Here is a 20,322-nt window from a genome sequence, read left to right as displayed (position 1 = left end):
CTCAGCTCAGTGTCTCTGCAGGCCTGGCTGGATCCCGGCTCTCCCCGGGAGCCCGAGAGCATCTTGGGTGGGAACCCACGGGCCAGGGCGTGGCGCTGAGTCAACGGGACTCCTGAGGGGCCGGGGACAGCCAGGCCCCACTGTCACCCCGAGTGGTGGAGGTGCTGCGTGTGGCGCAGGCTGCTGTTGGGGCTGCATCCTGTCCCCTGCGAGCCCAGTTGTGCGGCTTTGGGGTTCCGTGTCTGGCCTCCGCTCCTCAGCTCACCTTGGGCTCAGGCGTGACCATCTCCTGGAGGGACGCCTCCAGCCAGCCCATCCGTCATCCGGTCCCCAACACCATCAGTCACAAATCCCCACATTTTCTTTCCTTTGTCATCTGAAATAACTGGTTTACTGGTTCCCTGAATGGCAAACCCTGACTGAGGTCTGCTGCCCGCCCTGGGGCAAGGCCGGGAGGAGCCCAGCGACCTCGGTGTCGCGTGACACGTGTGGGGGTCAGTGCACTCACGGGGACTCGCTGTGCCCGAGGCGGCGAGGGCCCTCTCCTAGGCCATCGGGCTGCTGACACGAGGCCACGGACGGCAGCCACAGGCGGGAGTTGACTTCCGCAGCCCTGGCGGTGGGCAGGCGACCCGGTGCTGGGTAGGATGGCCCCGTGGCTGCGGGAGGCGCCTCCTAGCTGTGCCCCTGGGGCTCTGGGCCGCCTCCCTTGGTGTGGGATCGAGCCTCAGCTTGGGCACCAGGTGGGCGCAACCCGGTCGGGGTCTTCGCCGGGGCTCAGGACAGGTGGCCGGGAGGAGCAGGCCGTGGCGGGTGCAGAGGGGCTGCTTCCGGCGGGTGCCCTGGGAGCGCCTGGAGAGGAGCGAGGCTGCGACCCCCCTGCAGGCAGGGGACCCTCCTACTCTCTGTCTGTGTCTCTGTCACTGCCTGGGTGGCGAGAGGCACGTGCCGCCTCCGTCCGGGGGTCAGGCTGGGCCTTGCCGAGTGGCCCGTGCCCCTGTGGCCTGTCACGGCATGCATCTTGCTCGTCCCTGCGTGGCGCCGTCTCTCTCACCCACCCGTGTCCCGCTCATAGCGGGCCGTGTCACCCGCTCACCCTGGGGTGCGACAGTCTCGCTCCCGCCACCCTCCTCTGCTGCCAGCTCACACTCCCTGGCCCCTCCTGCTGTCCTGTGGGGTCCCTGGATGTGCTGGTTGTGCCGTGGTGCTCCCTGGTGAGCCCCCGCCTGGCAGGCCCGGCCCAGCTCCCCATGGGCACCTGGGGGCGGTCGCGCTGCGCCCTGGGACAATGATCGCGTGTCTGTTGCAGCGAAGGATAAGTCAGAGAAGATATTCGCGCTGGCGTTCGTCAAGCTGATGCGATATGACGGGACCACGCTGAGGGACGGGGAGCACGACCTCATCGTCTACAAGGCATGCCCGGTGTCCGCGTTGACTGGCGGTTCGCGTCCCTCTGACCACCTGGCCCGGGCTGGCCCCCCGGGGGGTGGAGGCCGCTGTCCTGTCTCGCGGCACTTGATGCCATGGCTCGGGGCTCCTGACGACCGGGAGGCGTGCGTGAGCCCGTGGTGCCGCCTGACAGGCGCTCGGCGTCAGCTCATCCACGGGAGGAGGGAAGGCCCAGGGCACAAGTGACAACCGCACACTGGGGTGGGGAGAGATGGCGGAGACCTCGGGCGGCTGGCGGGGAACTCACTGGACGCGGTGCCCGGTTGAATCCGCAGGCCGAAGCCAAGAAGCTGGAGGACGCTGCCACGTACCTGAGCCTGCCCTCGACCAAGGCGGAGCTGGAGGAGAAGGGCCACTCGGCCACGGGCAGGGGCATGCAGAGCCTGGGCAGCTGCACCATCAGCAAGGACTCCTTCCAGATCTCCACCCTCGTGTGCTCCACCAAGCTGACCCAGAACGGTGAGTGGCCCCGGCCCTCCCAGCCGCCCTCCGCACGCGCCGGCGTCCGTGCGTGGGCAAGCGGCAGCGGCCGCTAGCGGGCGCCCGTTACGGCCCGATGATGACCGCTGAAGCAGTAAGTCAGTGAACGGACGCCTCGGAAAGCTTTTGGCCCAGTAATTGAGGGGTGACATGCGGGGTTTGGGTCGGGCAGAGCTGGGGTTGGGCCCAAGTGCTGCGCCCGCCCCGGGGCTGACTGCAGCGAGGGGCTCTGCCTGCTGAGCCTCCTTGCCCGTTCCACCTGCCAGGCGGTGCGGCCGCCTCGGGCTTCCGTGAGGCTCCGCGGGCCGTGGGAGCCGGCGCCCCTCCGTGTCTCCCCCTCTGAGATAGCCAGTCGTCTTTATCTCCCTGAGTGTGTTGCGACCACACGTTGCTGCCCTGCCTGCCCACCTTTGGGGGTCCCTGCCGGCCCCAAGGTGGCCGGAGTCCGCACCCGGCTGTCCGGCCAGGCTGCTTCTGAGGCAGAGCACACGCTGCAGGAGGCGGAGGCCCCCGCCAGATCCGGCACGTACACGCTGCGCCCCGAGTGTGACCGCATCTTGGCCCGCGTAGCTGCCCTGCTGCCCCTGGACGCGCCTCCTGACTGCCCCGTGAGGTTCTGCTGCCCCAGGCCTGCCGCCCTCGTGAGCAGTGCTCCTGGGCTTGTCGTGGCTCCTTGGGGCGCCTGGCGGCACAGCCCTGGCAGGGGTGTGCGGGTCCTGCCCTGCTGCCTGCAGCTGGCACAGGCCCCTCACATGTGGCCTCTGGGCCACGCTCTGACCTGACCATTGCCATCGGTGCCGGAGGTGGGGTGAGTAGCTGGAGCTGCCGCCCTGCAGTGACCCCCACGAGGCCTTCAGGCTGCTGCCCTGACCCCAGCACAGGCCGGAGGGTGCCCAGAGTGGCCGGCTGAGGACGGGGCACAGAAAATGTGTCCTCAGGTCCTCGCTGGCCCGGTGGCCATGCTGTCCACCTGGCCGGCCCAGAGGCTGCTGCTCCCAGTGAATCACTACCCGGGCGGGGCTCAGCTCTCCAGCAGGCGCCCCACAGTGGGCGCTGCTGAGCTCCCGCCCGTCCCTGTGCGGCAAGCGCCATACGTGGGCACGTTGCAAAACACGCCTGCCTCTGTTATTTGGAAGGTGATGCCCTTTCCCATCCGACGAGGCTCCTGAAGAGCGGTTCCCCGGCGCGCCCACCCACAGAGCCCTCCCAACCGCAGGGTGCCAGAAAGGTGGGCTGGGGACCAGGAAACCCCAAGGGGTTAAGTCACACCTCCCCTGGGGTGGCTGTACCCTCTGCCACCCCAGCTCCAGGGCTCAGCAGCCACTGGGTAACCCCTTCCTGGCGCCCGCGAGGGTGCCCGCCCCCGGCTGTGGTTGCCTGGAGACGGGACGTCCCGAGCGGTGCTGCCGCGGGAGCCCAAGGGGCCTCGCCGACTCCCGTTGCGCAGCAGCGGCGGCGTGTCGGGTGTGCAGAGGGGGCTGCCCCCGCTGGCACGCGGGCCTGGCCAGGCTCTCATTTCAGGGAGTCATTTTCCTGAGAGCTTGATTTGTGGCCGCAGAGTCCCATTACTTAGGGAAACGCGGCAGCTGAATTATTCATCAGGGTTTGTATTAAAGTCCCGGCTCTCAGCTTGAAGCGGGATGTTCCGGGCACAGGAAAAGACACAGAAGATGGGATTCCTCCTCGATTAACTGAGCCGCTGATGAGAGCGAGGCCGTGCAGTGGGTTATGATGGGACGCTGGAGGCTTGGGCCCGGCCGGAGGAGCGCGGCGGGGGCGGGCTGGGCTCCGGCCCCGCATCACCCGGCCGCTCCCTGCCGAGGGCTCGTGGTCTGCCAGCGTGTCTACAAGTAGCCCCCCGAGGTCAACTTCGGCCGGGCCGTGTCCAGGGGGCTGTCACTGTGCGTGTGTCCCCACAGAGGTTGTCGCTTGGGCCCCACAGAGAGGCGAAATCCCCTCCGCTCTGGGGTGTCTTGGAAGGCGGCCGCTCACCCTGGGACCTAAGTGGCTGACCTCCGCGGGTCGCCGGGGTCTGGGTCCTGGCCCTCTCCCTGCCGGCCTCCCCACGGGGCCGCAGGGTGCTCAGGCCCTCCCGCCCGGCTGTTCTGGCAGCATCGTCCCGATATTGAGATCTGGAGCCGGGGTCACATTGCTGCTGGTCTGTCTCGGGGCGCCCTGGCTACATCTCCTCTCACCTTCCTGGTGTCGCTGCCTCTGCCGGCTGCTCCCGGGGCTGAGGTCACACGGACGCCAGGGCGAGATTCAGCAACCGCCCCCCCCCCCCCCCCCCCCCCCCCCCAGCTCTCTTGGCGGCTTGAGCCCTTGAAGTTCACTTGGGTCCTGGATTCTCCCTGTTGCTCAGATTCTGTTTTTCTCTCCCATCTGCACCAGGGTTTCCTTGGGGAGGCCGTGTCTAGCCCACACGTGTTCCCCCCGAGGGTGCAGGGCTCCTGGGGTCCCCCGGGGGTCACAGTAATGTGACGGCACAGGAGCCCGCGGGCGCCGCCCCCTCGCGGCTGTGGGACCGGCTGCGGTCTTCTGGCGTGACGTCACGTCCAGACCGCCGCGTTGTGTCTGCCATTTCACTGGTAGAAAACAGCCAGCCCTGAGCTCAGGGACAGGACCAGGCCCCGGTGGGCGGCGGGCCTGGACGGGCAGGCGTCCCCACCCTGGCGCTGGCCTTTGCCACGCTTGCTTGATATTTAAGAACTTGGGTGCCCGCTCGTGGGCAGGGCCCTGCCGCGCGGGACAGTGGCGGCACGGGGAGCCTCTGCGCCCATGTGGGAAAGGCCCATCCCGGCCCTCAGCTTCAAGCAGGCCAGGGAGCCGTCTCATGGCGACCGCAGTCGGTCATCACGAGGCCGCCGCGCGGCTGGCCCCGCGGGGTAGTGGACCCTTGGCTGGCGCCTTTCCGGGTCCAGGCTGGTTCTTCTGCACCGGGAAATGTCTGGGCTCCCTGTGGACACGGCGGGCCCGGCCCTGGGCCACCCCTGATGGGCCTCTCTTTGCAGTGGACCTCCTGGGGCTCCTGAAGTGGCGCTCCAACACCAGCCTGCTGCAGCAGAACCTGAGGCAGCTGATGAAGGTGGACGGCGGCGAAGTGGTGAAGGTAACTCGGCCACCCCCTCCGGCCCCCAGCACGGGTGGACAGCCGGGTGCCTCCTGGCGAGTCGGGGTTGGGGCGATGCCTTTCAGGGGTCAGAGTGTGACCCCACCTCTGCCTGGACAGTCCCTCTGGAGCAGCGGTCTGGAGGGCGGTGGCTTCCTGCCAGGAAATGGGCCTGGGAATCAGCCCCGCCAGGGGTCTGGTCCGGCGGGTCCTGCTGGGGGTGTGGCAAAGTTCCCCAGCCCCCAGAGGCTCTCTCCTGCCGCCGCGTGGACATGGCCTTTTGCGGGATGAGAGGACAGGTGGTGCCGTGAGTGGCCCGGGGGGCTGTGGACTCTCGTCATCCTCAGAGTGCTTGCCCTCGTGTGGAGCCGGCTCTGATGGCCCCAGAACTTCTGCAGCTGGCCTGCGAGCTGTGTGCCAGGGCGGAGACGCCCAGTCCTTGGCGCAGTCGCTCTTCGCAGCCATTCCTGGCCTCTCGCGGCGCTGCTTGGCCCTTCCTGGCCATTCTCGCCGCCTGGATCTTGACTCACTTCGCAGCCCCCGCAGAGCGGCTCTCCAGACCTGACCTTTAAAGAGGCCCTGCAGCCTTGCCCTCCCACACCTGCGATAGGTGGAGCTTGCCGGAAGCATGTGGAGTGGAGACAGGCCGGCCTGTCGGCCCTCGGGGCCCCGCCTGGCCCTGGCCGCTGGGGCGGACGCCGCTGTTGCTCCGCCCTCCCGGGCGCGGCTTCCTAGTTCCTGGGGACACCCGCTCACGGCAGTCAGGTCCTTGGGCTGCCGCGGAGCTCTGGTCCTCGTGGCGGACCTCTGGCCAGGGCCCCCAGGAGAGGCGCTGGCCTTACCCCTCCAGGAATTCATTACCGAAAGTTTGCGTGCAGAGCAGCAGTGTGGTTAGCGTCACGGAGATGAAGTGGCTGCGCCACCTTCCTGGACCCAGCGCACTCTGTCTTCCCACCTGAGCCATGGCCCTGCCCCGCACTGGCTGGCATCACGTTAATTATTAACATTTTAACCAGCTCAGGGTTCTACGTATTCTCTGGTCCAGATGGAAACCGGAACCCTCGAACATCTCCTTAGCAACACAGACCCGGAATTGCACCCCCTTCCTTTGTGAGCACCTGTGGTCCTGGGGTTCACGCGCTTCCGGGAGCCCGTCGGCCTCACCAGGACGTGTCTTGGGCGCCCACCCCTGACCAGTGTGCTTCACCCCGTGCGGTCCGTTTCTCAGCTCTCCCTGCTGTGTAGATGGTGCAGTGCCCTCGAGTCTGGCTGCCACCTCCTGTGCCAGGGCCCCGGGGGCCCGGAGAGCCCGTCGCCTGTCGAGGCTAGCGCAGTCCGCACCAGTGTGCAGGGCAGGCCGGGCCCTGCGGGCTTCACTCCACCTGCCACCTCTGCGCCACTGCCAGAGGGGGAGAAGTTCTCGTTCACTCAGTGACGGCGCGTTTCCGTCTTGGTGGAGAATGGGCCAAGGGGCGGTTTTGCCCCTCCGCAGATGATCTTGGGGAGCCTCTCGGCTTCGCACAGGCCCCTCCTCCAGGCTGCCCTGTGTCCTGGTCCCCTGCCCCACCCCAGCGGGACACCCAGACCCTGCAGGGAGCTGGCTTCAGGCCATGCGCCTTGGTCCTGCGCCCTGACTTGTCCTCTGGGTGGGCGGCGGGGGCTGCTGTGGCACTGGGCCCTGACCGCGGCCAGCCAGGCCTGCACCTCGTGCCCTGCTGGCCGCGACACAGGCTGTGCGACCTCTGAGGGCCCTGCGGTCCCAAAGTGACGGGAAGCGACGGCGGGCACGGGCGTCAGCCCCTCCTTCAGGAGTTAGGACAATGTCGAGGCCCGGACCAGACGGCCCCGGGTCGGGAGAGGGAGGACAGCGAGGGTCTCGGAGACTCGGAGGGTCCCTGGAGACTTGGGGGACCTGTGAGGCGCTGGTGGGGTTCCGGAAGGAGCCTTCGGGAGCCCTGGGGGCATCTCTCTGGTCCGTCTGTCTCAGTGCTGTAGCCTGGCAGAGTCCTGTGGAGACTGGGGTGTCGGGGCCTGCGCCCGGGCTGGGCCCGCTTCCCACTCTGCCGCCCCTGCCTCGCCTGCCTCATCGCTTTCATGACGAGGCCTTTACACCGCCGTGTGCCAGGGCCACGGCCGCTGTCTAGTCCAGGGCGTGGCTCGCCAGGACAGACCCCAGAGTGCGCTGTCCCCACCACCGCCACCGCGCCGCTTCTCTGCACCAAGGGCTCGGCTGGCCGGTTCCTGTGTGAGCCTGACGTGCGTGGCTCCTGTGGTGCCCCAGGCGTGACTGTGACCCCCTTCCTTTGCTGGCAGTAACAGGGCCTGGTTGTCCAGATTGCCCGGGTCCCTTTCTTCACTTTGGGGTTTCCACATTTTGACATTTAGGAACAAAGTATCAGCCTGTCTGTGAGCACGTTTTCTGGGGGCGCGTTTTCCTCCCGTGTGAGCTCGTGGCGGACAGAAACCCCGAGTCCCGCAAGCAGCCTGTGCCCAGCTTTTGCGCGGCTGCCCCCCTCTTTCCCAACCTGCGGCCGTTCCTCCCAGCGACCGGTGTCCAGTTTCTCACCCCTCCTGCCCCTTGGGCTGATGCCTCCCAGGTGGTGACCTCTCGGGGTGCGACCCCTTGCGGCCAGGCCGGTGCATGGTGCCCATTCAATGCGCCCAAAGAGCGGCTTCCCTGCCAGCATCTCCAGACCCTGCTGCTCGCTCCCAGAAGAGCTGGAGACGGCCCCAAACCAGCTTCTAACGGGACTCGGCTTGGGAGGCTCCTGCTCTTTTCTGGATGCTCTGTGGCCCATTTGGTGAATTGTAGGCCCCGAGGGGCTTACCAAACTGCAGCTGAGTGGGCGTCTCCTGGCACTTGAGTGGCAAGGGCCGCAGGGCGAGAACAGGCCTGTGTTTCTCAGCTGTGGCTGCTCCCTGGCAGCTCTGCCGGAGGCTCTGTGTGGGGCCGCATCAACCCCTCCCCTGCGCCTGTACCTGGCCAGGATGAGGGGCTGGAAAGCCCCATTGGGGCCGTAGGAAGGAACCCCGCGGCTGATGCCCCTGCTTGGCTCAGGGCGCCATGCTTTAGTGCTAAATTAATTCCTGCATCTCACGTGTTTGTCTCATGCGTTCAATGGCTGAGAAAACCCCCAGGTGGGATGCTTCTTAGGGGGCGATGGGGAAGGAGGACACGGGGTAATTTAGCAGTCATGGTTCTTCAGGTTGGGGGGCGGGGCCTGATGCCGCCTCCTGGCCGTCTCCACAGTTCCTCCAGGACACGCTGGACGCCCTCTTCAACATCATGATGGAGAACTCCGAGAGCGAGACTTTCGACACCTTGGTGTTTGATGCGCTGGTGAGAGGTTCTGTTTGTGTCTGCTTGTGTGCTGTGGCCTTTGAAGGGGGGTGGACATCCAGGAGACCTTAGGGCATTTGCAGTTGTAAACCCAATCACAGCCGGAGCTTTGAGAGCTAGAAAGTCTCTTTTTCTGAGATTCCGTAGTGAGGCAATGCAATCTCGGGACCTCAGCGCTTACCCCCGCCCCTCGCCCCCCGCAACCAGACTTGGTGTGTCGCTTGGGGCCGTGCGAGCTACTCTGTGAAGATTCCAGAAGGCTGGCATTGTTTGCTGACAAGAATGCTCACTGATTTCACAGGTGTTCATCATTGGACTCATTGCTGATAGAAAGTTCCAGCATTTTAACCCTGTGCTGGAGACCTACATTAAGAAGCACTTCAGCGCGACCCTAGCCTACACGTGAGTTGTTTTTGGCTGTTTTCAAACCACAGCTTAGGTCTTTTTCACAGACTTCTCTGTCTGTGGCTGTGTTTTCCCTTCATCACTCTGAATTGACTGAAGTAAATTTGGTTATTGTTTCCCTCGTCACGGACCTGAATCTTGCTGAGGGAGACCTGTGATGGATCACAGCGTTCTGGGATAAGTTCTCGCCCTCCTCCACAGCTCCCCTTTGTCTGAGATTTCCAGTCTGCGTCTGATGAACGGATAGGTGGGTGTGGAGCAGCCTCCGGGGAGGCTTGGGAGGCGCTGACGTGTGCCTCTTTCCAAATCACTGGTGCTGCAGTGTGAATACAGTTCAGCTTGGAGTTTTCCCTTACCGTTAGGCTCTTCAAAGCGGGCCTCACGTTTGCCCCTCTAGCCCCAGCGGTCACTGGCTTGGTCCTCACTGCCCAGCCACCTGGCTGGACCCCCCCCCACTCAGAGTCCCCGGAAATGGTTCTGTTCAGTGACAGTTCATGGGGTGCAGGTGCCTGACTGCCTCGACTGTCCCTGGCTGACCTGTGTTCTTTGCCTGTGCGCTGCCCTAAGCTCAAGAGCTCGAGGTCAGAGCTCAAGGTCATCTGTCTGCAGCAGCTCTGTCATGAGTCTGCTGCTGATTCCACAGCCGCCTTGCTTACTGCAGGGCCCCGGGGAGGGGGCCGCAAGCGCCCACGGACTGCGGCGCAGGCTCCGTCCTTCGCTGAGACGGGAGCAAACCTTCTGCTCTCTCGGTGGCGATGCTCCCTTGCCTCCACGGGACAGGTCCTCCCAGGCTCGGGGCGGGGCCCTGTGACTGCGTCCTGCCCAGAACCAGAACAGAGCCGGGCAGGGTGCGCGGAGGTGCCTGGGCCCGTGTGGCGTGGTGCCCGCGGCTGTCCCGTGTCCACTCTGCCCTCTGCTGAAATGCGGCCATGCGGCCCTCCTCACCCTGGACTTGGGGTCAGAAAGTCAGCAGTGTGTAGCCTGCTGCTCCTCACGCGCCCCCCGAGCCTCGGGGAGCGGCGAGCCTGCACGCCTGGGGTGGCGAAGTGAAAAGGGGGCTCCAGCAAGTTCGCCAGGGGAGCAGCCAGGAGGCCACCTCGCCGATGAGCTGAGGTGGCTGCTGTGCGTCCGTGTCCTGTCTGCCGTCTGCGGCAGGGACGTCCCGCTGGGAGGCCGCCTGCTTGTGCTGCTCACGGCGGCCGCAGGCCCTCGGCTGCTTGATCTGCGCGCTGGCACTTGCGGGGAGATGTGCCTTGCCTCCTAACTGGAGGGGTGGATGTCTGGTGTTGGGGCTTCGGCCCAGGGCTTCTCACAGGGCGTCGCCCGCACTCCCTCCTCGAAGCCTGGTGGCTGGGTTGCTAGACTCCGGCTGGCCAGTCTCCGCGCCCTGCTTTGATAAAGGCTGCGGTGCGGCCTTTCTGTGCTCGGCTCCCCCAGAGAGCCAAGGTGGCTGGAGGGGCTGGCGTTGCTTCTCGGCGCTGCACAGGGCACACGCTGTGCAGAGGCCACTGGTGGTGGCCAGTGCGAGGCCGGGATGTGGACGCTGACTCTGCGGATGTTCTTCCAGAAACCAGCAGCACAGGCGCCGTTCTGTGCTTCCGGCCGCCTTTCCGAGCCAGCCCGCTTTCCTCCCGCTGACCAGTGGCCGTCTCGTCTGCCCTCAGCTGTGCCAGGCTTGATCTTTCAGCTGTCCCAGGACTGCCTGGCCAGATGGACGCGCTCCTTTGACTTCCCGGTTGATTTGTGGGTCTGGGTCCTTCTCTTTGCAAATCATTCCTTCTTTTTTAATTCTTTTCTGTTGGAATAAATCCGTAGGTGTCTTGTACGGAATGTGAGTTCTTTGGGGGCATCAAAGGGTTTAAGAAGAAGAGCTGCATTTTCCAGTAAACTTGGGAAAGCAAGTTAGGCCACGTCAAACCAGGTTCCTGCCAGCACGGTGACCGCTGTGCTGTGCGCGGAGAAGCACGGGTGAGGGACACTTGCAGGCACCTGCAGGCTCGGGAGGGCGGGGCCGGCTGGCCGGGCCTCTGCACACAGCCCCCGGCAATGCTGCCTGCCGCTGCCCGGCTTCTGCCGGGGTTCTGAGGCCCGCTTCGTGCTTGGAGTGACTCCCCCCCCCGCCCAATACATGGAGCTTTTGTTGGGGTTCAGCGGTAAAACAGGCAATCTTAGGGCTGCTTCCGGGTCAACTCTAGAAGCACCAGTGGCTCCTGGGAGTGTGTGGCAGTGAACGGCAGCACCTGGCCTGAGCGCTGGCCCAGAGCCCAGCAGCGTCTCAGTCCCGCCTCCAGCTGTGTCTCTGCGAGCATTTGAGTCGTGCGAAATTTCGGCGTCTCTGTAAGAAGTTAGGGAGCAGGGGGTGTGGGTGACCTGGTGTCCTGGCAGTCTGGGGGCCATGGTCTCGCGCCCGCTGTGGTCTCTGCAGAGCAGGCCCTGCAACAGTGTGCGGCGTGAATCTGTGTTTGTTGCTTTGGGGGCACCATTTGAAAGGCACCCCAGGAACCGCGGACAGCAGTTGCTAGTTTAGAGGTCGCTAGTGGTAGAGAGCATACGTGTCTGGGCAGAATGAAAATGTGATCATCACCATTCCCGCCTCCACCGTCCGACAATGACACATGATTAAATGGAGACAAAGCCCAGAGGCCTGGACGTGACCAGCCTGTGCGTGAGAACGTCTCAGCTCCCTGCGCGCTGACAGCTGCCGTTGGGTGACCGCTGCTGGCAAGTCCCTGGACGGATTCCGCATGTGTCTTTTAAGGTCACTGTTATTTCTGCTCATTGTAGAAAATGGCATCATGGTGGTATTTTTAAAACTTAAGAACACTTGTCACTGCTGTAGTTTATATACAACGAAACGTCGACTTTGTGAGTTTGGACAATTGCAAACACCCGGGGCACCACCCACTGCCCACCAAGGACGTGAGTGTGGCCACTTCCCGGAAGGTTCCCGCAGCCCTCTGAGTCAGGGATACACACGCAGCAGCGCTCTGCTGACTTCCGTGAGCGCAGGCCCGTTCGGCCGCCCTCTGTGGCTCGGGGTCCCGAGTGCCGGTCCCTCCACGGCTGCTTTTGAGGGGGCCTCACTGCGTCGTGCATCACGGCGTCACTGGCTCCTGTTCACGGCTAGGAGCTGTTCAGGGCATGAGCCGCCGTGACTGGCTGAGCTGGCCTCCTGTCCATCGGTGCTCCGGTATTTCCAGTGTCGTCTTTCCCGGAAACGGGCCGCTGTGCATATTCCTGTCCCGCCTTCGTGTGCACACAGGTTTCCCTCCCCTTGGCTGGACACTTAGGGGCAGTGTCCACGGCTCTCCTCTTTCCGGGAGCCCCCCAGGTCTCCACGTTGGCTGTGGCTGCTGCCCCTTCCCGGTGTCTGCACTCACTTGCCTGTCATGAGGCTGGGTCCGGTTTTGGTTTTCCTAGTAGGGATGCTAATTTGCAGTGACCGCGTGCCCCAGGAATTGAGGACTTTTTATTGCCGTTAGTGACGTGTCCGCCCGGTTCCCTTTTCCATTAGCTGTCTGCTCATGCTAAGTTTTGTTCATGTCTGTTTTTGTCAAGCTGGAATCTTGAACCTTTCCTCTGCTTTCCCTCCCCCGCCTTACTAGTGGTGCTGTTTGAATGAGCAGAAATGTGTAACTTTGTTGAAGGAGGCCGACTACAGCCCGTCTCAAACGGCTGTGATGTGCTTGTTGGCTGAGCTGCCTCTGTGCAAACCAGAGTCTCAGCGTATGCACCGCCCAGCGTGACAGCCACTGGTAGGCGGATCAGACTTTCACTTGGGAGCTGCGTTCCCGGGGCTCGGGCTCCACGTGTGGCTGGTGGCGTCCCCTGGCTGGGGGACAGGTCCGCGGGGCACAGGGCTCTGCGCCATCCCTGGCTTAATTTCTCCGTGTGCTTTTTTTTTTTTTTCTTTAAGTCTCAGTAACACAGAAAATATATTTGTCAAAACTCAACATCCATTTATGCTAAAATGCCTCTGCCAACCGGGGGCGCAGGGGGCCTTTCCCACAAGTGATGGGGGCTGACCTAACTGTGCTGACGCACGAGACGCTGTCCCCTAAGTTCAGGGACAAGCCAGGGCTGCCTGACCTTAGCACAGCTGAGTAGGTCGTCTGGAAGTTGGGCAACGAAGCAAGAAAGAGACACTTGGAAGTTCAGCAGTTGCAGTCAAGCTGCCGTTATTTGTAGATGGGCTTATGCACATTCAGACCCTGAGGAACCTGTGTTAGCAATCGAATAAAACAAAGGAAGCTTCTAGAACTACTTAGGGAAGCTGTGATTCAAAGCTCTTTTAGAAAATCAGCTCTGTGTGTATAGTTAGTGGGAACATGCTAAGGTAGAATATGACTGACCATGCTTTTTTTTTAAGCATCAGCTACCTCAGACTAATTTCATGACAGATGGGCAGGGCTCCTACTCTGAAATTACAGAAAGTCTCTGGGAGAAATTGTGGAAGAACTGAACAGAGCTGAGCACGGATTGAAAGATAAGATATTGCACAGATGTCCATTTGCCCGGACTAATCTGTAGTTGAGCACAACAGCAATCGAAACTCCAGCAAGCTTTTGTCAAAAAAGCGACTCATCTATTAACGAGCTACATAGAAATGGAAAACGTCTGGAATCGCTCAAATAACTTTGCAGGAGACGGAAAGCTGCGGGAACAAAGACGCGGGGCATGAAGGGAGACAAAAGATGGGTGGGAGAGAAGGTGGACCAGAGGAGACCGACAAGCTGTCTTCCGGTCGGTCGCAGCTGCTTTCCTGCGGCTTGTGGCTGCCTGACTCTGTGGGAGTGGCCACGTGGGCCTCACATGCCCTGGCCCTCTGCGCACACTGGCCCTCCCCGCCACTGGCCCTCCCCGCCACTGGCCCTCCCGCGCACGTGGCCTCCCGCGCACGGGGGACTCCCGTGCACGTGGCCCTCCCACGTGGGACTTCCGTGCACGTGGCCCTCCCGCGTGGGACTCCCATGCACGTGGCCCTCCCACGTGGGACTCCGCACACTGGCCCTCCCGGCCTTTCATTTGTGACAGCTGTGCGGTGTTCCACGGGCTTCCTCTCATCTGTTTGATCAGCTCTCGCGCGATGAGCATTTGCTTTAGTTCTGTATTTCCGCCGTTGCAGCAGGCCACAGTAAAAGCCCTTTAACACGTTTGTAGTGTCTGTAGGCTGGGTTACTAGGAGTAGAATTGCTGATGTCCGAGGAGTGAGCTCTTTTTAATTGTAATAGATATTTTCAATCTATTTTGCAATGGCTATTACCACTTTGCTTTCCAAAGGAAGCCGCATCCCATCGGCTTGTCTGAGCATTTTTTTCACTTAATTTTATTAGGCGAAAAATGGCTTCTGGTTTAATTTGCATATGGTGGCTTGTTAATGTGGCTTATATTTTTGGATTTTTTTGATATATACATATGTTGAGTCTGACTTTTTAAAAATTAACTCACATACTCTGAATCATGAAAGGTTTAAAAAAAAACCCGTGAACTCAATTTATTTTATGAAATTGAATTCTTCATCTGTGAAACAACCAATGGATAGTTTATTTGTACCAACTGTCTAATTACCTATGTAATGATATGAAGCTTTTAAAATTAGTTTTGGCAGATGTCTGTAATGAGGAAGGTTTTAAATGTTTCAGGTGAGGAAGTTACTTGTGTTTTTCTGACCAGGTATTAATTTAAGGATATGGACTCTTACGTAAAGTCATTAGACTTAAAAGACTTTTGTAATCCTGTCACTAGAAAATATAAAGATTATTTGAAAATCTTTTTCATGTCCTTACCCATCTTACTCTCATATCTTACTCTTTTCTACGAGGACATTCAGGAAAACTCATTATAAGTTAAGAATGGCTCTTGTTTGAAAAATTAGTCCTAAAATTTAATTTCAGGAATTCCAGTTTCAGAAAAGGAGCTGAAATGCAGAGGATGGCCTGGATGCTTTCCAAGGACGAAGCCTATTTCAAAGAATGCCTTTTTCTTTCTTTCTTTTTTTTTTTTTTAAATATTTATTCATGCATACAGAACTGGGGTACAAGCCAGAGGTGGTGAGAGGCTTCACCAGAGACAAGAGTGGGGAGCAGAACAGGCAGATCGACGAAGTCCACTGTCGAGGGGAGCAGCGGGTGGGTCAGGAGGGGTCTGCCGCGCCCTGGGGGTCACCTCCGGGGCGGGGATTGAACTAGCAGTGAAGCGGCTGCGGCCAGCTTCCAGTGCTGCATCCTGACCCCTTGTGCCACCAGGGAGGGCCCAGGATGCCTTTTTCATGGTGGTAACATTTCCACGTCGTCACCTTTAGCATTTTAGCCACTTTTGAGTATAAAATTCAATGTCCACGTGCAGCGTTTGGTACAGCCACTGTGGGCCCAGCATCGCCTAGTTCCAGAACGTTTGGGAGAATGCCTTTTTGGCAAAGAATGGCTGTGCCCCTTAGGACAGTAAAGAAAACTCTTTCGATTTTTGTTTTTTAATGTCGGAGAGCTGGTTTCCCTTGCCCAGCTGGCCCAGCCTGGCCTCCGCCTTGTGACTGAAAGGCGGCTCCCTCCCCTGCCTCTCGGGCTGGGCAGTGAAACAGCGCATGTGTGTATGTCTCAGCACACCCAGCGCTCCAGGCGGGCTCTCCGAGGCCTAGACCTGCTCCACTAAGCGTGTTGGTGGGTGTGTCCAGGAGCGCGTGCCGTGGAATGCGTGGGTGACGGGGACCCGACACAGCGGCCCCTTGTATGTTCTGTCCCGGCCAGGAATTGAGATCCTGTCATTTTTTTCTGGATTTAGTAACCTGTGTTCCCATTCTGCACAGGAAGCTGACCAAGGTCTTGAAGAACTACGTGGACAACGCTGAGAAGCCGGGCATCAACGAGCAGCTGTATAAGGCCATGAAGGCCTTGGAGTACATCTTCAAGTTCATCGTGCGCTCCCGGATCCTGTTCAATCAGTAGGTCCCGCCGCCTCATCCTCTCCCGACCCCGACCTGCCCCCGGCCTCCGCCCCCCACCCCTCTGTCCCCCGCCTCTTGCTGTCCTTCCTCTCGCCGCTGTCCTGGGTAGAGACTGGGCCGGGGTTGCCACTTGCCCTTCGCTGCCCCCGCAGTGACCTGCAGCCCTTAGAGGCCCCTGTGCCGAGTCTGCTCACGAGACAAACATCCCTGTAAACAGCGCGGCGTGCTCGGCTGGCGAGGCCCTGTGCAGGGCCTCTGTAGGTCTGTGCGTGTCTTCACAGAGAGAAAGCTCCCCAGGAGAGCACACAGCAGTAACAGCAGAAAGCAGCACCAAGTTAACCCGCCCCCTTTGGGGAGCCCGGCCTCCGGCCTCTGCTCCTCCAGCGGGAGCCGCGGCCGGCTCCGGGGAGAGTCCCACGCGGGTGGCGGCTGCGGGGCCGCGCTTCCCGCCCAGCGGCGGGGCTTGCGCTTGATTTGGAGCTTCGAAGTGCACTTATGATTCCGTAGTTTCCTAAAGAACTTTAACTTTCCCCCTTGGTGTCCTCGGTTAAGGGATGTGCTGAAACAGCTGTCAGCTGTCGCTCAGATCTGAGCTCTGCAGATGAATTGATGGAAAGGGGGTGCACCGAGTGGTGGGGGTCATGTCCACCTTCCTGCTTCTCTGAGGGGCAGCTTTGGGCGACCCTTGTGTGAGAGGTTGGCGCCTGCCGGGTGCTGGGGTTGGCCGGAGTCGCGTCAGGCTCGCGCTGAGTCCGTGGGGGACGAGGGCCCCTCTGGCTTAGGAGGCCCCGCTGCTCAGCGTGGCTGCTGCTGACGTCTGCCCCCGTGTGCGCCCAGCTCTGTCGACCAGTACGTCGCACCAGTGAGTCACGCAGACAGGCCTCCTGCTCAGCCACCAAGCCCAGGGCAAAGGCCGCGGCCTAGTGTTACCTGTGTTTTCTGTTTCAGTGTGGTGATTCCCATGAAAATGAACTCAACTCCCACAATATATCCCCCTCCCCCAATTTTAAATCTTTGGTTAGCTCATTTTCTTTTTTTTTTTTTAAAGATTTATTTATTCATATGGAACTGGGGTACAAGCCAGAGATGCGGAGGGTGCGAGGATTCACCAGAGACAGAGCGGGGAGCAGAACAGGCAGAGCGACGAAGTCCACTGCTGAGGGGAGCAGAGGGGGGGTCAGGAGAGGTCTGCCACGCCCTGTGGTCACCTCCGGGGCAGGCGGGGATCGAACTCATGCGGAAGTGGCTTTGGCTTCTTGGTGCTGCGCTTTAACCCGCTGCGCCACCAGGGAGGGCCCAGCTCATTTTCTTTTTAAAGATTTATTTATTATGCACACAGAACTGGGGTACAGGCCAGAAGTGTGGAGGAGGTGTGAGGACTCACAGAGACAGAGTGGGAAGCAGGGCAGGCCGGTTGATTGAAATCCCCTGCTGAGGGAGCAGCGAGACAGGAGCGTCTGCCAGGCCCTGAGGGTCACTCCCTGACTGGGACTGAACTGGGCTGCAGTGGCTGCAGATAGATGATGGCACCATCTTTAACCCTTGCGCCACCAGGGAGGCCCAAATCTCACCGTTAAGGTGAAAGGATGAACTTGACACTGTCAGGGGACATGGACTTGGTCAGTTTACTTTGAAGAAACCTTGGTCCTTGTGGTCAGTGGCCCATCAAGCGAGCTGCTCCCCTCCCCTTTCTGCAGGAGCAGCCGATGCTGCTGCTCACGCTTGAGAGAAGCCAGCCTCAGCGCTCAGTGTCTGCACCGTCACCTTTTCGCAGCTGCCGCACAGAGGACATGGGGTTGCCGGGGACCGACACCAATGTCCTTCCTCTCTGTGTCTCCTTAACCCTCTTCCGTCCAGCCCACCAGCAGGAGGTCCTAGGCCTGTGGTCCATGAAGTGGAGTTTGAAGGCGCTTGCCAGGGTTAGCAATGTGCCTGTGACTTAGAGATCGCCTCCCCGGTGCGGCTCACCTTCTGTGTGCTTTCTGAGTTCCCCCACAACATGGAGCCCTGGGAGGAGCCGGAGCTCGTTCCCTTCCTCTGTGGGCTTCCCGTGTTGTTGGCTCCTCTCCCCACCCTCTGCTCCCCCATCCTCAGGGCTGGCTCTTGACCTCATGGCCCCAAGGTGGCTGCTGCCTCTCCCGGCATCAGCCCTTCATTCCAGGCAGCACGGGGGGCTTAGGCTGACCAGTGCTTCCAGTCACTCTCCTTTAAAGGACTTTCCTTGGTCCCTTCAAAGTGTCATGCGCTTTGCACCAGAACCATGTCATGTGACCTCTGAAGGTCAGGCGGTCTGGGAAGGATGTTTAGATGGCTTTGTGGATGCTTTCTTTTGGTAGAGGGTGCGCTGGTACTTGGGGGCCATTACCGTTCTCTCGTCATACCTGTAACCCAGACCTTCTGCTGTCTGACAGTTCAGCCCTTCCCGACTGCAGGATACGGAACTGGCCAGCTTCCGGTCCTCCGAGAGTGTTTGTTCCTGCTCATTCTGGGGTTGATCTGAGACTCCTGTTCCCCCCGGTCTCTTTGGCTTAAAGACACTGGAGCCCTCAGTGGCCCACAGACGGCATGAGGCTCGCAGCAGGCCCTGGCCGTGACCGGGAGGTAGTGCCTGTCTCACATCCTCACGGGGCCGAGTGCTGGCGTTGGGCTGTCGGCACAGCCCACCCCGAGGCTGCCCAGTCTTCCAGGGGCTCGGGCTGGGCATCCGGCTTTGTCTGCCTGAAGGCTATGGTGATGCCCCTGGGGGTCTGGGCATCAGGCTTCTCTCCCCTTTGCTGCCCTCCCCCTCTCCCTCTGCCCGTCCTGCATCCCTGGCACTAAGCACTGAATGAGCCCTGGAGCCTAACTACACCCCAGACTTCAATTGTTTATGGGCCTTATTTTTTCTCCTTTGCCTAAATGCATATCTTGGCTGCCTCCTACCATCCTGGAGGGCAGAGAAGGACATACTTTTCTTTTAAAACTTGGAACACAGTCGTGATCCCATTAGCTGAGAGATGATACTGCTTCTGAAACTTAAATCTCAGTCTGAACTGCTGAGATGGTTTAGTATCTAAGGGATCCCCTGGTAGACAAGGGAGCCTGGCCTTAGACAATGCAGGCAGTAAGTAAGTGGGGGCTCAGGTTGGGTAGTGCGCGCCCCCACGCCCAGGCCCTGTCCCGCCCTTCCCTGCCCTGGCTCTTCATCGTCGGCCTGCAGGGTGTTCATGTGGAGGAACCTGGTACTGAGACAAACCAGCCCCTGCCCGTCGCCAGTGTGTGATCCAGCCTGCTGTTCGAAGCAGCTCTGGGTGCTGGTGTCTGAGGTGGAAGACAGTGCATTCTTCTCCTTTTCTTACCTTAACACATTGATCACCTTGGGAGAAAAATGCTTGTGCTCACAGCGGGAACAGACAAGTGCATTTTCTTTTGCATTTGAATAAACTTTTGAGGTATTTTACTTTTCTTCTTCCAATATAGTCCAGTGTTTTCACATAATAGTAGTAGTTTTGTTAAATTCAAGGATAATTGGCTGTAATTATTCCTCAGGGAACAAAGAGGTCCCTGAAAGCAGGGCATGGAGATGCCGAAGCTTCTGAGGTCTCCTGCTTGCTCTGTCATGATGTGGATCTATGCTTTTTGTTTGCGTAGAAAGCTCATTTTGTTCTGAAATGGAACAGCAGTTGAGAAACTCTGGCCCCTGAGACATTTGTTTTGTGGGGGACCCGTGGAAAGCTCCCCCCACATGCAGGGGCGCCTCTCTGCAGGTGCTGTCTGCCTGTCTTCTGTGTGGGAGGACGCTGTGACCCTGCGTTCCAGGACCCCGCGTTCCAGAAAACAGCCCTGTGGCACCATCTCAGAGCCATGGGGTCCTCTTGCCTCACTTGCTGGATTTTTGCCAGCTCTGGCGTAGCTTCGTGGATGATTATGTCCATTATGACTGACTGGCTGCAGACCTGCCACTTTGCTTTCCTTTCCGCAAAGAGGGGACATCCTTAACAGACACAAGGTTTTTGGTCCCTGTTATTTAATGCTTCTTTACAACATGTAAGCAGTGCAGGGAATGCAAGGCTTTATTCATTTATTTATCTGCTTCTTTTCCCCTGTGTTTTTCCCTCCCACACCTTCCTTCACCTCAGCTTGGGTCAAACAAGTTGCTTTTCCTGGTTTATTTAGTAAAGGCAAGAGATCAGATTCTAGAGACCGCCAAGCTAGTCTCTCATTGCAGAAAGATGCACCCAAGGGATTGCTGAAAATTAGTAAATTTTTATGTCTTACAACCTTTTATATGTTGGGTAGAAGTAGAAACTAGAAATTAAATTTCATTATTAGGGATTTGTGGTAGAATTTTAAATGCAAATAGGATCATTAAGGTATACCCTGTGGATTTTGATGCTGTGTTATTGGGGGCATACACATTTAGAGCTATGATCTTTCTTGTGGCATTATTCCATAATCTGTATGAAACATTCCCTTATCTTTGGGTTAGTATTTGCATTTGGTAACTTTTTCCGTTATTTTACTTTCAGCCCTCTCATGTCTCTGATTTTAAAATATGTCTCTGATACTCAACATATAATTTTTTATTTCATCCAGTTTGCATGTCCTTTTTTTTTTTTT

At 59.6% G+C, this 20,322-nt stretch overlaps 1 protein-coding gene across 1 annotated transcript in view; it reads left to right on the top strand.

The window, feature by feature from the left end:
- The window catches only part of DOCK1 (dedicator of cytokinesis 1), a 239,593-nt gene that overhangs the window by 28,564 nt on the left and 190,707 nt on the right, over positions 1–20,322 (top strand). The window contains 6 exon segments of the mRNA XM_012723446.1: positions 1,310–1,413; positions 1,725–1,908; positions 4,941–5,038; positions 8,289–8,378; positions 8,680–8,780; positions 15,586–15,720. Of these exon segments, the coding sequence (XP_012578900.1) occupies positions 1,310–1,413; positions 1,725–1,908; positions 4,941–5,038; positions 8,289–8,378; positions 8,680–8,780; positions 15,586–15,720 (712 nt within the window).

This window comes from Condylura cristata, unplaced genomic scaffold, assembly GCF_000260355.1.
Source record: "Condylura cristata isolate star-nosed mole 26May11 unplaced genomic scaffold, ConCri1.0 scaffold00011, whole genome shotgun sequence".
Taxonomy (NCBI): Eukaryota; Metazoa; Chordata; class Mammalia; order Eulipotyphla; family Talpidae; genus Condylura; species Condylura cristata.
The sequence above is the reverse complement of the archived record's forward strand: the minus strand, read 5'-3'. Positions and strand labels throughout refer to the sequence as shown.